At 49.1% G+C, this 17,362-nt stretch overlaps 2 protein-coding genes across 2 annotated transcripts; one reads left to right on the plus strand and one right to left on the minus strand.

The window, feature by feature from the left end:
- Window positions 1-13,246: 13,246 nt before the first annotated feature.
- Window positions 13,247-15,382, plus strand: N7506_001813 (uncharacterized protein; the record flags this gene model as incomplete). The annotated part of the gene is made up of 4 exons (XM_056951109.1): window positions 13,247-13,859; window positions 13,941-14,123; window positions 14,430-14,609; window positions 14,808-15,382. 4 exons carry the CDS (start codon window positions 13,247-13,249, stop codon window positions 15,380-15,382), a joined length of 1,551 nt encoding a protein of 516 aa, XP_056817024.1.
- Window positions 15,383-15,668: 286 nt separating this feature from the next.
- Window positions 15,669-16,133, minus strand: N7506_001814 (uncharacterized protein; the record flags this gene model as incomplete). Its single annotated transcript, XM_056951110.1, has 2 exons — window positions 15,669-15,899; window positions 15,951-16,133. 2 exons carry the CDS (start codon window positions 16,131-16,133, stop codon window positions 15,669-15,671), a joined length of 414 nt encoding a protein of 137 aa, XP_056817025.1.
- Between the last annotated feature and the right edge of the window lie 1,229 nt (window positions 16,134-17,362).

Consider the following 17,362-nt stretch of genomic DNA (forward strand, 5'->3'; position numbering starts at 1 on the left):
GATGGAAAGACCGATGACGGAGGAGCGTTGTCCGGGAGGTCGTTGCCTGATTCCCCCTCGATGAGTGGCGCCACAGGGGTCCTCTCATCGAACTCGACATCACGGGAAAAGACGGTCTTTCCGGAATGGATCTCATACAGTTTGTACTGGTTCGGCTCACAGTAACCTAGCAATCGGCACTCGGACGACCTGGGTCCGAGCTTTGCTCGATGCTCTCTGGGAATCAACACCCATGCGCGGGAGCCAATCCGTCGCAGATGCAACAGCGAGGGTGGCTTCTCGTATAATATTTCGAACGGTGTCTTCTTCTGTAAAATTGATGCTGGCGCGCGTAACTTCAGATAGACCACCGTTTCTAACAGCTCAGTCCACCAGGAAGGAGGAAGGTTCGCATCAGACAGGAGCGTGTTGATCCGCTCCCGGATAGTGCGATTCGTGCGTTCGGCCAGACCATTCTGCCCTTTGCAGTATGGCGGCGAGGTGTCAAACTCAACTCCCTGGGTCTCGAGGTGTGTTCCGATCGGCAGGTATTCTCTCCCATTGTCGGTGAGGAACCTCTTGATCTGGGCGCCGAACTGTCGGTGCATCCAGGCCTCAAATAGTCGGAACTTCTGGAGCGCTTCATGCTTCCATCTCATGGCATATGCCCACGAGCCACGAGAATAATCGTCAGTAAAGGTGATCACGTACCTGGAGCCATCTTTGGCGATCGGCATCTCCATGATGTCCGAATGGATCATTTCAAAGATTCTCGTTGAATGCAGACGTGGCCGTCTTGCACGGGAGTTCCTCTTCTGATGCTGCTTACCCGACATACACGCCGGGCACTGCGGCGTTGCCAGCAGCTGCGCCTGCGTCAGCGGTCGGTACGGAGTGCCGGTCTGCCGGAGGACCACCCTCAAGTCTCCCCGGTTCAGATGTCCCATCCGAGCGTGCCACATCGCTTCGGAGGCCTGGTCCACTCCCTTGCACGCATCTTCTTCGAGTATCACAGCTTCACCACCGAGTTCAGAGGTTGACGTTGCGCATTCTGCGTCACTTGACTCCTGAGGGTCGTCGACGTCCATGGCCACCGCCTGCGGTTCCAGGGAATCTGCATGGCCATAGGTCGTCGGCGCCCTCGCCAGTTGGACTCGCTCTCGAGATCTTCTGCTCACATGGCACCGCAGGATCAGTAGATCCTCTTCCGCATGGTAGGCTGTCCCCACAGTCCGTCCTCGGCGTTGCACAAAGACGTTCTGCGGGTGTGCCACCACCGAGTAGCGGTCTCGCAATAACTTCGGCACGCTGATCAGATTCATCCCGACGCGTGGCGCGAAGTATACATTCTTTAACACCAGGGGTTGGTTGAACTTCCCCCGGAGCGTGAGCTTCACCGTACCAATCCCTTCGGCTTCCACTGGATCACCCGCCGTGTCCAGCATCTCGCGGTGGGGCCGCAGACTGCTGAAGCAGCTCCGGTCCCAGCAGATATGGCTGGTGGCGGCCGAGTCCAGGATCCACCGGGGTTGCGGTGCGTGGGTATAGAGGGTCGTCACCCTCGCCCTCACGATATTGATCCTCGGTCTCTTGGAAGTCGGCGGGCCCTGCCGATCTTCTCTCTGGCTTGACGGTATATTTTGCATGTTGTTTCTTGGTGAGCCGGAAGCACTCCGTTCAGCCTTCAGGGCATGGTCCCTAGGCGGGTGAATTTCGCGCTGTTTCTTCCAGCACTCCGCGACCACATGGCCGCGTTTCTTGCAGTAGGCACATTTCTTGGGGATTCGCTGCACTGCATTGACGGACGGTCCTGGGACTCCCTGCGGGGGCACGGGAGACTCCTTTCGTCGGACCGTCTGCTCGGCATTAGACAGCCGATTTCCAATCGTAATCGGGTTGACCGGATCCTTGTCATTCTGGATCGCATCCACAACTAGGATGTATTCCGGTCCGATCTGCGTCAGCAAGATCGCGATGTGTGTCCGATCACCAATCGATCCGGGCGCGATGGCATTCAATCGATGTACGAGCAACCGTACACGATCAACGAATTCGCGCGCACTGCCGCATCGTTCGCCGGTGGTCTCGCGAAGTTGAGCAAACAGTTCGCAGAAGGTGGCGAGTTCCATTCGCCGGTACCGTTCTTCAAGTTCATTCCAGAGGTCGCGAGACGTCTCTAGTCCCGCGACATGAATGCTGATGTGGGGGGACAGGTACCGGAAGATGGTGTGATAGGCCTCGGCTTCGCGGCGCGACCATTCGCGATGGCGCTCAAATGCCTGGACCTCCACTTCGAGGCGCGCTTCAATGGCTCGCTGCCTCACCGCCCCATTGAGGTGGGGCTCCACCAAGGGGTGGATGTCCGCCGTAATAGGTTTGGCGTACTTGAATAGACAGTCGGGACGCTGAAGGTCGCCCGACACGACATCCCAGACCTGCCTGGCTTTCAGGTAGGAGGTCATGAGACGTTTCCAGGTCGCGAAGTTGTCGCTTCCTGTCAAAGGCTCGATAGCCGTGACGGCTCGGTCGGGAGAGTCATGGACCAGAGCAGACATAGTGATGATGGCGAAAGCGGGGTAGATATATAATCAAGATTGATAAAATGATTCTTAGATGAGTAGAGACGGCACCCAAGATTTGCTCTCGGGCTCATAACCTGTTGTTGTTCAGAGGTATGAATTAAGTTGTTATCTCGGAGGGATGCATGAGCCTATATATACAAGAATTACCCAAGTTGATTTTCAATCAACTTGGTCGTCTGTATAGATACTTCGGATCTAATTCCGACGGCGCGGCTTGGTTCCTGATCTGCACCAGCCTCATATCACAACAACTGTTGAAGGTGCAGGTGCACTGAGCCAGCTTTGCGCTTGTTGAAACCCCACATCATGACCACTTGCTGTGCTGATTGTAGGAGCGGAGCGCATCAAAGGGGCGTATGTTGGGCCATGCGGACAGTCTGCTTGGACTCCCACGTACGGGAAGCTTGTGCTGACGTTGAATAGGGTTTCGTCTTGGTACATTATGCCAATAATAATAAGTTAGATTATATTCTGGTATGTTCAGATAGCTCAAGTGTTGAGATTACCTGAAAGTGCTTTATGCAGCGGGCTTGACGAGTAGGAAGATGTTTGTGTCCTGCCTTCAAGCTAAAAATAAAGCACGCGCGGGGATCGGAAGGCGTGATCTGGATTCCTGCCATGAGACTGACTTTCACTCCTAGCTAGGAGCAGAAGGCTAACCCATTGCGAGCAAATCCTCTGGGAGCCAGACTTGCAAGGGGTCGGTGGATCAGAGTATAGGCGCTCTTGCCTCAAACAGGCGTTCCGATGTGACCCGGACCGACCCCAAGTTTTCTTGTCTGAACCTTCTCTTCGCCTACACCCTTGGCCTATTAAAACCGGCCCATTCTTGACCGATCCACTTATAGATTCGCAAAGTGTTGACTCACCATCATTGCGGTAGAAGTCCATCATACGTAATGAGCGCCAGACCTAGGCAGACAATTTACTTCACCTTCCACACTCTGCCGAAATCTTTTCTTTGGTACTTACGCTCTTGGCAGTGTCTAGCCGATTATACTGCTCCTTCGTTTGGGACAGGCGGAGCATGACTTGACCATCATTGGACACGGCACCTTAATACCGCGAAGGCCCGTGGACTTCGGCCTTCGTCCTCTTACCCTATCGGTCATGTTGGCCGGGCGTTCCAGTGGCTATCACTTTCGCTGCAGGCCCGCACCGTAAGTTTACAAAACATTCCATAACAGTGTTATTACAGTGTATTCGCGAGTTATGTGAGTGTTAAATTGGTAGAAGACCCATCAGGACTTACCGGTACCTGGGGAGGGGACGGTGCAATCGCAGGTAATGGAGGACAACAAGGTATGTTTCTGCTGAACTGTTCTTGCTCTTAATGTATATCTATTTTCTAATTGATGATATAATAGCCTACTTCTGCTGGCTTCGAGAGTAACCGGAACGGCGAACAAAACATCAATCTAGGTACCTCCACAACCCACCATTAATGCTTTCACCGAACGTGTCTCCTAATTACAAAACTCATTAGGCAATACCACCATACACTCCATGTCAAACTTTGTCGTTGATGGCGGATCAATCATGAACGGGACAGTTGAAAATATTGGGGACAGACCAAAAAATCGGCCGAACCAGAACAACCGGCGTCCGGCTGTCGGGGAATCTGGATCGCTTGAACAGAGTACTTGCGTCGTATGATACTACTTCCTGTGATAATCTTATGACTCGACAGGCCGCTCATGTTTTGATGTAGGTTGAAAGTATACGGAACGGCGCAGTAGAGCCGGCCTCCATTCGCCAGATGAACAACGTGAACATTAGCCCGGGCGCCAAGTTTGTGAACCGCAATATGAGTACAGATGAGTTCTTGGAATACTTCTGCGGGAGAAAGAATTGATATGGGTAGTCGACAGCTTGTGGCTCTGTGGTGGCTTCTACCTATCGGATACTCGCGCATTTCGCTGCGAGGCACAAGTCAGGCCTGATGTTTTTCGTATGTAGTAGGGGAGAGTCGTCTGGAATGGAGCGCGATTGATAGGCAGGTCAGATTGATTTGGGAAAGGGCAGGTCTGCAAGCGATGTGGAACCGTTTAGAGTGAGATTAATGTTGTGATCCGCCGGCCATCAATCTTGCAGCTAGGAATACTATCTAGGTGAAGCAAATTCCTCCAACCCTTGTAATCCGCTCAATAAAGATTACCATCAAACAGTGGCTACAACCTAGGGAACCGGGGTTGCTCTTCTATTCCGGCTCGTAATCACCATACCCAATCAACCATGGCTCATGTGAAATGTCGAAAGAAGAAGTCGCAGGTCGCAAGGGGGCGAAGGATTCTGGCCTTGGGACATTCCATATATGGTATGGTTCAGATTTCATACCCTCCCCAGAGTGCTAGCAAAAACCGGTATAAGGTCAAAGATCTGGAACTTGGGTTCATTTCGGTAATATTGCCAACATGAAGCCGTCTTCTTCCTGTGGGCCCTGATCTGTCTTTGGAGAGACCGATATCTTGATAGTGCTCTAGTTGTGATACGCCGCGTATGTGAGGGACAAAGTACAGTTTTGGTAAAGTGGGATTGACTTTATTATTCGCTGTGGCCTAAATTGTACAGTGGTGTTAATTGATTATCGACATATACACTGAGAATTTTTTTAATGTCCTCCTATAGCTCTGGCTTCAAGTTCATACCAGTAGGCAAGTGTGCACAGCCATAAAAAACCAAAGGCCTTAAATATACCCTAATTCTGCTTCGTTGATTCCCTTATAAAAAAACAGGCCCAAATTCTGCCACTGCATCCTTGCCTCCATCCATCCCAATCACATCGGTATACGTCATGGTTTTCATCACAGTCTCCACCCCATCAAATGCCATTTCAATTTCCAAGGTACCAATCAATGGTTTTTTGCACCCCTCAATGAAAGTGTAGTTGATGGACCACACTTTGACGACTTGAGGCCGGGCAGCATCCCCCTTTCCGGCCCTGGAAAACTCCATGCTTTTTTGAAAACCCGGCGGTACACTGAAAATGCCGCATTCGCTATGCAATTTTATCATTTTTTCTGTACTAGGGGTCTGTGTTGTTGTGGAATTTGTTCTCTAAGGCTAGGTTTAGCATGTGACAGATCAGAACCGAACGCCCTTCTTTCATACCTTTGGGATACCGAAGCACTGGAGGAACTGTAGGATGTACATAGCAGGATGGGATCCAGAGAAATGAGCCAAAAGATAGAGAGTCCAATTTAGCATGTGCAAACAGATCATCAAGATGTAATCAAGGGTTGAGCAGGCTGATTAATAAATAGGGCTGCGACGAATGCATCTTTGGTACTCAGGGGTGATGCACTAGCCAGACGTGCCGACATTGAGATTCCATCTGTGTCTAGAGCCAAGGTCGAATTCCTGCGGTCAGTCTGATCTATACTGCTTCTGGATAACTATCTGACAGCCCCCTCAACCTGCCGATTCAAGGCACGCGGTCATTCTTCTCCAGTAAACACCATGCCCCCAGCGACTGCGGAAAGACTGCTCAAAGACTTCCTAATACAGCTGAATTTGTTCATTTGCTTTCTTAGCCTCGACTTGACCTCTGTCATCTTAGGGTGGAGCTTAGTACAAGGGGAAATACGGCGGGCTACCGAGCTGATGGCAATGGGAAATAATACCCAATGCTGGATACAGCGGCTCCAAAATGTCCACCAATGGACAAACCTAGCTTTGCGCGAGCAAGACTGGCTTCGACGGACTGGCCGCAATGAGCCCACGCCATGCCCAGGGCCCCATCGCTTCGGAACTATGGCTGCGTTCATCCAAGAAGATGGATTGTCTGACGATCACAACACCAAAAAGGCTCTCCAACATGGACGCAGGCTGATGCGGTTTGAACGTGAATTTGGACCTGGAATTACGCTCCTTTGGTTACCCGTCCTTCCCGCCTTGCGCGGTCTATCCTTGTCTGAAGAAGTCCGAACAATGGAAATGCTGCGAGGCGGTGACTTTGCATACGTCACACATTGGGCGCGACGTCTAACTCGCCTGAGGCTCAACTACCAATGTATCCATGGAAATTTTCCCGGTAAGCTACATGGGCAATCTGGCTATATTCTCCAGCTAAAGTATTCTCGACAGAGATGCGCTATGCAGCACATGCAGATTCAACAAGCAACTCGATAGTTCCCCTCTAGATCTTCATAAAGGCAAAAGCTTCAGGGGCAGACGTATCCATCCCCCACGGATCCTCAGAAAATCCTTGCCACGCAAGAAATCCCCCAGCAGGAAGTGAAATTTCCATTTTGAGTGCTCCTCGCACGAACAGTACCTCGTTCGATCGCAAATGGAAAGTTCTCGGTGTTCCCCTTTCCTGTGCGAATTCGGCGCTCGACAAGTGGTGGGAGATCGGATAGAGCTTCAAGGTTGTCACTCGGTCCTCCAGGTCACCCGACAGGGTTCGGAAGACGGAGACACCATTTCGGACCGGGTGGGCGGCATTGATTCCCCAGTTGGTTGGAAGATTGGACGAGTGGACGACGACCGGGCCTTGGTGGAGAAGAAAAGCGGGCCTTCCGATCACTTCTTCGATCTTCCTGGTGAACTTCCATGGATGTTAGCTCTGTATATCCGTCACGCGTTAATAACACACATCACCACCCTGGATTCCGAATTTCAAATAGCTTTCGCATGCATCATGATCCCCTCTTCCGTACGTAACGGATCCTGATACTACGTTTGGTCGCGATCGGAGAGATCGTTCCACCTCCGTGACCAGTTCCCGGGGCGGTGCGCCGGTCTGGACTTTTGAATATCCCATCACCTCCATGGCGGAGTATTGGAGGTTGTCGTTGTACGACATACCCTGGGTGGATGTCATATCTGCGGAGAAATAGAGACTAACCAGATAAAGCCTAGTTCGAATTTGGCAGGCTCTGGTCTTGCTCCCGCTGTAAAGGGGAGATATGGTTTTGCCTATAACACCATTTAGTGCTGGGGAGATGTAGTCTTTTATATTCTCGCAACTGAAAAACTAGCTTGTGGCGTGGATTTGACCAGCCTTCAAAGGAAATAAGGGAATGCGACTACGCATGGGGAAACACGCCATTCTTTGAATACTATCAGACTAATGCACAACTATTGAACGTGGCAAGCCTAGCAAGCCTAGCAAGCCGGTCAGCTCGGAGCTTTACATCCCTTCCTGTCACCTATAACCATTGGATGATCCACCCATTATAACCATTACGAAACCATGCCTATCTACATCAATGTGCCGCTCTGGAGATTTCATGGAGAGCGATGTACAGGGTTTAATAACATATTTTACAGAATGAATTGATAAATCTAGAAGCAAGTTAAAGGCTATGTATTTTTGTAAAGCAATACACACATGTTGTCTAATACATTGAGATATCGAATGTTCCATGTTGGGCGATGCGGAGAACGTGCTTCACCGTCGAGAATTTCGGCAAGCTGAGGTAACATAACCCCTCGCGAAGAGTGTCCGTCTGGATTCCTGAAATGAAGTTAAAGAACATGGTGCGAGGAGTAGCTATTGAATGGAATAGGCATACATTGATGTTCAAGAAGAAAGGCTCCTCTTGCAGAGAAGATGCTGCGGTCCGATAATGCAGAGAATATTCCCAACGTATGGTTCAGGATATTCCTGGCCTCGCCGTCTTGATCTTCTTCTTCAAACCCTGCAAGGCATCTGGTGAGGGTAAGTGCTGATCGTTCGGCATAGTAACTTCCAACACCTCGAATATACCAAGCATAAGATTTACACTCCATATCCTCAGCCAAAAGGTTAAAATTCCGCAACGAAGCCTTTGCAAAAGTAACGCACTTCGATCGAGATATTCGTGTGTCAGGTGTAATTTCCCCATCTAGGTATCGATTGAGATCAGGCAAGAAGACAAGATGAAGCAGAGAGTTGATGTAGCAGTCCAGGATATCGTGGCTGCCTTGATGAGCACCCAGCTGCGAATCAGATTGACTGAGTTTGGCGTAAACCTCGCTGCAGTGTTTCTCCATGCGAAATAGCTCAGCCTCAATACATTTGAGGCTCCACTCGGACTGCATACCAATCTCTGTGCTCACAGAGATTGTGTGAGATATTTCCGAAAGTTGCAAATTCAAGATTGTAAAAGTCATCTGCGGAGGTGATTCTTCGACGCCCAGTGATAGATTGGCTCTTACAGTGGACTCGTAAATAGCAGCCGGAGGGAATAAATCTTGTATGAGATCCTGATTGCGGTAGTAGTCGTGTACTTGGGCATTGAGAAGGGACAGCGTTTTCATGCCAGTCAATAGACATCGATATTCCTCGCTGACCATGGGCTCAACCACATTTTGTCCGGTGATATGACCTTTGGTAGATGCCGCCATGCGATAAGCCAGTTGTAGATCACTGAATACATCCTGCCCGCGGTGTGCGCGGCCATAGATAATAAGTAAGATTGCTTTCAACGCACTCAGTGATGGCTCAGACGGTGAGTGACTGGCCAACAAACAGTGCCAGGCAACTTTCTCGTAGAAAATCGACAGGTCGTCGGAGAGATAGAGTATTTTGGAATCTTCTTCGGCCCGACAGCCTAGTGCTAGGATTGCAAAAAGCAAGGATAGCCAAGATGGCGTCCCAACTTGAGTGTTGCAGCAGAAAGCCTCGTACTCGGTCTCGAACTGGGCAGCGTTGACGACACAAAATAACTAATGTTTTGTGAATAAGCAAATCGCAACATTCTTGGTAGGCCAGATTTACCGTGGAAATTGATGAAAAGTATTTTACTATCAAAGAATCGATCATTTGGCGGTTTGGAAGGACGTGGAGTAGTTCGTCATATGAAGAGCAGCTTGTCTGAGAAGATGCGTGAGAACTCCCATCTGAATCGCTAGCATCCAGGCTTGGAGTTCTGCTCAAATCAGACAGAGAGGTCACACTCCTGGTTGTGGAAAGTTGTTCGGTGTAGTCGAGTGACTCGCTGCGGCGTACTCTTCTCGTGTCATGCGCGGTCAAAGTGTAGGGTGACCGCGCGTTGTCGGTCCCTACGCTGAGGGTGCTCTCGTGCTGTTGAATTGGTACTGGTTCCGCAACAGCATTACAGCGTCGCTCGGCAGAGTCATCAGATTGATGTTGAGGTGTGTGCGTCGTCGTAGTTTCGGGGTCACCTGTTGTCGTCTTGACAAACTCGCAAGTACTTTCAGACCCACGCGAAGTACAGGCTTCACAGGGAGGCACTCTGCCGGTGCAACGAGTTTTCCGTATGCGGCACGGTATGCAGGCTGAGCTGTGACCTTTATGTAGGTGGTCCTCTCTGTGATGTTCAGTATCAAATGAACAAATGTCACTTCCTTCGACGCATTCCTCGCAGGGCGGCCCTCCAGTGCAAAGTGCTTTGTTCCTGAGGCACAGGCGGCATGCATCGGTATCCAGCCTTGCGTGCTGTCCAAACGACTTACTGCGAGGTGCAGTGGCCATGAAGTCACAAGTCTGTTTTCCACGTTCGAGACAATTCTCACATGGAGGTCCCTCAATGCAGCGTCTCCTGCTCCTGCGACAGGCCTCACAAGCCCTATGAGCGCGAGCCTGCATGGTCGATTGGGATTTTTATGGTTCGGCGGCTGTAGAAAACTAAAGCAACGCGTTGAATGGAAACAAATATCTTTTGAGACCAGTTTGGGAACCCGGAGCTTTATAGTTGATAGGGGTCCGGGCCTTTAGCTTCACCTCGGTGGAGGCGGCAAATTTCTTGACCCCGGTTGTAAGTCTCCGCTATTCTATCTTGTAAAATTTGATCAATCCTTGATGTAATTCGTCCTTTGATCTTGAATCAAACAGCGCTAACTACAACAACAACACTATTCGTCACCTCTACCTCCCCGTCGAACATTTGCATTGTCTCAGATACCTTTATTCCACACGCAACAGTCCCGTCGCCTGTAAAGCCCGATTGCTGTAACAATGTTTTTGTATCCATGATTTTATGAGCAAAATAAAATTTCCAATCTGTTCCCAGGTGTGCCTGGGTCTGTCAGACTTGACGTAAAATCATCGAGGCTTCATACCTGTTCAGTCTGAAGCCACTCAAGTGCACGTCCTATCATTATAAACGGAGCGCTTCGGTTCATATTCGTCCCGCGGTGATGTCGTATGAAGTAAGTAGGACAAGCTGGGTGTGAGAAATGCCGATTAACGACACTGCAACTTGTATGTCACTGTTCACTAAAAATTGTAAGCCATGTATCGAAAAGCCCGGGGTAAACATACGTAGAACAAGCACTCTCGGATGTGGCGACAAGTTATTACGCAAATCAGAATTGTAACATAAAGGATCAAACAATGCAATATGCACGCACCGAGAGAAAGTGTTTCCAGCTCCTGGTCACGCATGATGAAGGACATGCGAATGTGGACAATTTCGGTATACTTATATCACTTATGAGAGTAAATCGACAACGCACAGCACTGGATTTGTTCATCCAGGGGAAAACTCTCAAAATGCAGGTACATGTATTCTAGTCCCATGTACCTCTAGGCTTGCTCAACAAAAGTTGAGCCCAAGAATGTGGGGTGAGTTATGAAATGCTGGAAGTGGTATATTCTGTTCGATTATGAACAAGATCCATAATGACTGGTTGATAAAATCCCTAGAGCATAGAACTATACATCTCTTACAGTAGACCAGATAGGCTTCTATTGGATGCCCCTTTCCTCTCTTGGGCGGTAGAAGGTATTGTTGGTCTCAAGTGGCAACATCTTAATGCTAAATTCAGGAGATTGGAGGGCATTATCCCGAAACCACTATACCCAAAGCGAAGCTCCAGATCAACAGAAAAAAAAGTCTACTGCGCCCAATCACTCGAGACGGTCAAAATAACTTGCAAATCTTCGTTCCCACACAGAGTTTGCTAGCCCCAAGGTCATGACAATAACAATCAACAAGACTCGTTGCCCAAAAATGGCGAAGTCGAGGATCAAGCGCCGAAAATATTTCCAATTTCCGATCATACCCGCTTGAATGATTTTCAGGAGTAGTGCGGCCTTGAGTTGGAGCGTGTACTGGGCCACGGGGTTCTCAGCCTGCCAAATCATTATTTGGCCAGGGGTCGACATTTCCAGCATGGAGAATGAAACCAAGGTGGAAGAATTTCCATAAATGACAGGACATAGATAGAGTATTCCTTTTTGGATTTTGCTTCCAACTCGCACGCCGTCGGTTCCAGATAGAGGCTTCCACTCTGGATTCCTCAAATGTTGCACTGCGTGACAAACTATACGCCAGAAATATCCTCCGTGGTCGAGAAGAAATGCACATCCAAATATCGAGCTTTTCATCTCGTCGAGGGAGATTTCTAGCTTCCATCCACTTGCTCCCATTGCCAGTATTTGGTCACCTTGGCCATTTTGGTCGTCTTGGACATCTCGGACATCTCGCTGTCGGACGTGGAAGATGTTCCATGGCTGACCACGTGGTTAGTAATTGCTTTGGAGTAGAAAGGGAAGCTCACTTCTAATCTCAAGACCATGAGATATGTAATTGTTGCAGAAAGAAGTTTCTCCATACTTGGTCGCAAGATGCATCAGGCGCCCATATACCGAGAATTAGATATTTGCAATAATTCGTTTTGCCTAGGAAACCATATCATTTATATCAAAGGATAGATATACCAGACTTAGAACAACAATGCAGTAAAACAATGTAGCGACAATCGGGCCGGCTTACATGACCTGTACTTCGCGCACGTTAGCAAGGAGGCCGAAATCACGGTTAGATTTCCCTCCGTCGCGAGAGGCAATTCTGTAGTCAAGTCAGCACCCTGGCGTAATACCGTCTATTCCATATTCTTTATCTGACGCAAACGGCTCAAGAAAGGAGACTGGTATCGTCGCTGGCACGATAATCCCCGGTTTGTTGCTTTTTGCCACATGTTGAGAGATCTGCTTCGAAGTCCCCGAGGAGCAAAATGCAACGGATCAGGTATTTTGTTGAACTCGATGGAGCAAGATATTTTGAAACAATCAACGTTTGGCTGAAATTGATTCGTATGATTGGGTTGTCTTCGGTTACTTTGCGTACCAATCACAAAACCAGACTAAGCGCCGCTCGGTGTGCCCGTATTCTAGGCCCGGCATATCACCCACCATCCAATTAAATTATCACAGACGTTGCAAATGTATCCACAATAAGGAATGGACCGATAGCATGTCTTATCAACCGATGATCTTTAGCCAGATTCAAAACCCGCACTGCGGGTACCTGGTTCGGTTTAGCGCTGTGGGGTTGGCCATGAGTATGTACTCCGGACACAGGGTTCGCTCAGGACCGATCCAGTGCTCAGTAAAGGCTTCGTGAGCTTCTAAGCCTAGCAACCACGAGGGTTTGGAACCTTGCCGGCTTTCTTTTGAGGCTGAGCCATCTAAGCCTTCATTGTCCTGTAGCACGCCCTAGCCTAGCTTTAGGAACAAACGATGGTGCATTTCGCATTGAGGACGGTGAAAGTATTGTAGAAAAAGTCGCACAGACTAGTGAAGCCGAGGGGATGCAGAAGGTGATAAATATGGTGCAACTGCATGTGTGATTGAACTGCAGCGAACCGTCGCACGGACCTTTCTCGGTTTCGGTCCCGGGGCTTAATCATCGATTTGCCTCCGGGGCTCCTTGGGATGCCTGCCTGGAGTAGGGGAGTTTCTTCAATCTGCTTCTTTGTCAACTTTCACTATTCCATATCAAACAGAACACATGACGTGCGGCCGCCGAATCCAGTTCGAGGGTAACGATGCTGATTACATTCAATTCCTTGAAGCGCGAGTTCTCCATTTGGAGAACATTTTTCTCCGGTCATCTCCTCATCAAGACCGCGGTCGAAACAATCATTTCACAGGGATCCAAGGGGATTTGAGCCAAGCCAACCATATGTGTGGTGTAGCCGAGGGCAGCAGAAGGCAAATTAGTGAATCAAGCAGCAGTATCCAAGAAGAAGGGTTGGGAGACGAAACGAGGCTAGCATTCTCAGGCCGAAGAGCTAGCCAGGATGACAGCAACACAGGTGGCAGCACATTTGAAATCATCGAGTTCCGTCCATCATACGATATAAATCTCAATTCGAAGAAAAGAACAAGAGATACGCCGGGCCAGGGCGCAAAGGGCCAGCTTCAGATACTCTCCAGTTTCACATCCTTTGTCCGAAATCTACCCCAGTCGAGCACATGGAAAAAGTGGATTTCTGTGTGTGATCCAAAACGTGCAGCGCTTCTTCGTGGGTTAGTACAGGGCTTTGCTCCATCTGATGAGCCCAAGGTGATGCTCAATAAGACATCCAAGTGTACAACGATTTCTATTCTGCACGAGTACGGTAACTCTCTGAAGTCTTCCAGTACAACAAACCGGCAGTTGACGTGCTTCCGGGAGCTCGTATTTTGCTCTTTATGTGCAGTCGCTTTGACAGCTGTCGAAAGCAAAGATGACGTGTATGAGTCCATGCGGGAGGTTTTTGGATCCGATGCCTATTCAAAACGGTTCGAGGCGCTAATTCGTGGTGCAAAATGGGTTAATAAAGCCATATCTCTTTTATCTCAAACCAGGTGGGATTTACGAAGCTGGGACATTTTTCTTGTTGGTATGTGTCGAGCCATTCTCTTTGGACAAACTAACTTTGGCAAGCTGCGCGTCAAGTTAGTTATTATGCCCGATTTAACGATTTTTCTATCGATCCCAAGTGTTTACTGGATGGGTTGAAACCACAATTACACGACGACTCTTACCCGACAAATAATACAAACACCTCGGTGCCACTTGCAATCCCTTTGATAATAAAAGAAATTTTCAAAGACAGCACTTCGTGTGTTACTCACTTGTATACTATATTTTGATATTTTGCTGACAAAGCTCCACCCTAGGCTATCAGAGATCTGTGAATGCTTAGGATATACATACACAAAAGTCGAGTCACATCGTGCTCTCTTCAATGATGCCTTCCAACCATCGTATCGGCCTGAAGAGTTTTCATGGAGCACAGGCACCGATCTATCGGATATCTCCGCTGTTGAAAATCAACATACGACGAGGGCGTCGAGGCCAATCGCAACGGCCGGAGCCACCACCGGTAGGAACCGACGTGGACGAAGATTGCATGGCTCAACCCCAGTAGGTCGACACAACGGCCATGGCCCTTACAACACCAAACGACATAAGGGCCCTGAACAAGCAGGATGTTCGAAAAGACGTTACAATAAAAATTCAAACCCGTCCTCAAAAGGTAATATGTCCTTAAAGCTGGGTTGTCAGTTACTAAACCTTATAGATGGCGAGTATCAAAGGACATCGAATCAATTTCAAGGCCGACCAACACCGGGAGTGCCCCAATCGGAAAATGAGTTTGACGGGTTATTCAGAAATATGCCTAGCTTGCCAGGCAGTATAGATGGCCAAGCCCATCCGGTGGATCCCGAACCCGGTGAACCTACAACAGTGGGCGACAACCTTGAGATGAACAACCCATGGCTCAACACATACCTTAACCCTCAACCCAGCAGGTCAGCGCCACGGATAGGGAGCTTTGGTAGAGGCGAGGCGTGGTTCAGCACATACCCGAATCCACACCTCAGCGAGGCAGGCAGCCTTGGGACAAGCGATGTGTGGTTCAGCACATACCCAAATCCGCAGCTCGGAGAGTCGGCGCCACAGGGAGGAAGCTTCGGTACAGGCGAGGCGTGGTTCAGCACATACCTTAATCCACACCTCGGCGAGGCAGGCAGCCTTGGGACAAGCGATGTGTGGTTCAGCACATACCCAAATCCGCAGCTCGGAGAGTCGACGCCACAGGGAGGGGGCTTCGGTACAGGCGAGGCGTGGTTCAGCACATACCAAAACTCTTAGAGTGAAATTTCAATAATTCGGACTTTTTCCTCAGTAGGCTGCACTTGCACCCTCATCCATTTGACTTGGACTGCAACAAAAAAGTACGAATCTCAGTGCGCTCTGTGCTGGCTTCACAGAACTTGTTAGCTGCAACAGGTTTATTATAACAAGGAAAAAGGAACTCGCAGAAACACAAAAGTATGTTTATAGGTCTGAATGCCTCGCTGGATCGCTTGAAATTTTAAGATGCATAATTTATACAATGAATGTCAAATCATAGAATCCCATAAGTCCCTTCACAGGTCTATGGTAGAAGGACAATCAGACAGTCTAATTGCTCGTTCAGCTCCAGAGTCTCCGTTAGTTGAATATAGGTTCCGGGTTTGAGGGTTTCACCCGCGACATGCATGTTCCCAGAGCCTATACTTTCAGGTCCTGACCCAATCGACAGAGGGAAAAATAACACCGATCGATCATCATTGGGTTTTTCGATCAGGGCTTTTCCAAATATTCGCTGCAGCGAGGCGAGATGACCCTAAATTCCATTTAGAAATTGGCTCATTTGCAGGTTGTGATATCGAATTACCGGTATATTGGCATATCCCAGCTTCTCTAATAATGGTCGCACTTTGGCTTCGCGAGCTTTGTCCGTGCATACTAGTTTGTTCTCCTTCCCTTTCTCCGGCTCCATTTTTGCGTTTCGATGAACCCAAGAAGCCAACTCGTTGAATTCCTGCAACGCATCGGTCTTGATTTCGGTCGGGGGCATGGCTCAGCGGGGTGCGACTGGACGAGTGATAGCGCGCTGTAGTAAAACAGCTTGTAAGCATCATAGCCGTGGTAGCGAAAGCAGAGCTGGAATATTTACCTCTTTTTTGGGGGGATTGTTGGCTGCTTTCCAAATCATGGAATGACAGGTGATTGTTATAAGACAAAGCCCCAGCGAGCAGCGGGGTAGAAATTAAGATAGATAACTAGCTGCCAGATCTTAGTTCCGGCTCGGGGTAAGTAATTTCCGAACCGGAAAGGGGGGTTCGAAAAAGGGCACGATACCAGTCCAGCAGAAATAGTTACTATCAATTGAGTTGTGACATATATGGTGCTGAGCTATTTGCAGTTCGATTCGTATTGGGCTTTCGAAAAATTTCCACTGATCTAAGAATCCGCAAGAGTTGGAAAAATTAATAAGAAAAAGGTGATTGAAAAATCTCAAGGATACTAGGCATTATCATTGTCCTCACTTCACTCACCCCTTCATCCCGGTCGCGCGGCGCCAAAGTGGCCCGCGCCCCTGTCGGTAAAAGAAGAATGTCGACGCTCTTTGAAACTAATGCTCCTGCCTATCGATTTAAAGGTGAGACTGTAGTTTCTGTGTGTCAGAATGCTCACTGGGAAGACTTTGGCAACAATATCAAAGAGACATATGAGCAAGCGGCAAATACCCGGAGTCATGCTGAACATCTACCTATCTTCGCCGTAGGATGAAGGTGCAAACACAATAAATATCATTAATTAAAAACTCCATATCTCTCTGTTGCTGGTCCGAATGCCAGCGTCTGGTCACGTGTAGTCACGTGTGATCGACAGATTTCCCATTTCCGTCTCGCGTTTGCTGTAAACTGTAATCACCTACGCTGAGTGGGATGCAGTCGTGCCGACCGGCGAAGCGGTGCAGATGTAGATGGGTCTCGCGTTAGATGAGCCCCCGCCACTCTGGCTGAGCGACGCAGCCCACTCTGCTCGGCTGACACCCGTGGGAATCCCACTGATCGCTGAGGCAGCTGACTCTGGCGAGGTTCGTTTGGTGCTGAATATCCGACGGTGATAGGCTCTCTATCGGTTGATGGTTCGCTTGCCGAGGGGACTCGGAGTGGACGAATCAAGGCATCCAGACTTCCTTCGTTTCGACTGCATTTATCAGCATTTCGACATTGCAGAACTGAGAGATTCATACTAACCACACACAGCATGACGTGCCAAAGCCCGCCCGTCGCTTTT

This window comes from Penicillium brevicompactum, assembly GCF_028827555.1.
Source record: "Penicillium brevicompactum strain IBT 35665 chromosome Unknown utg000001l_segment0_segment0, whole genome shotgun sequence".
Classification (NCBI taxonomy): domain Eukaryota; kingdom Fungi; phylum Ascomycota; class Eurotiomycetes; order Eurotiales; family Aspergillaceae; genus Penicillium; species Penicillium brevicompactum.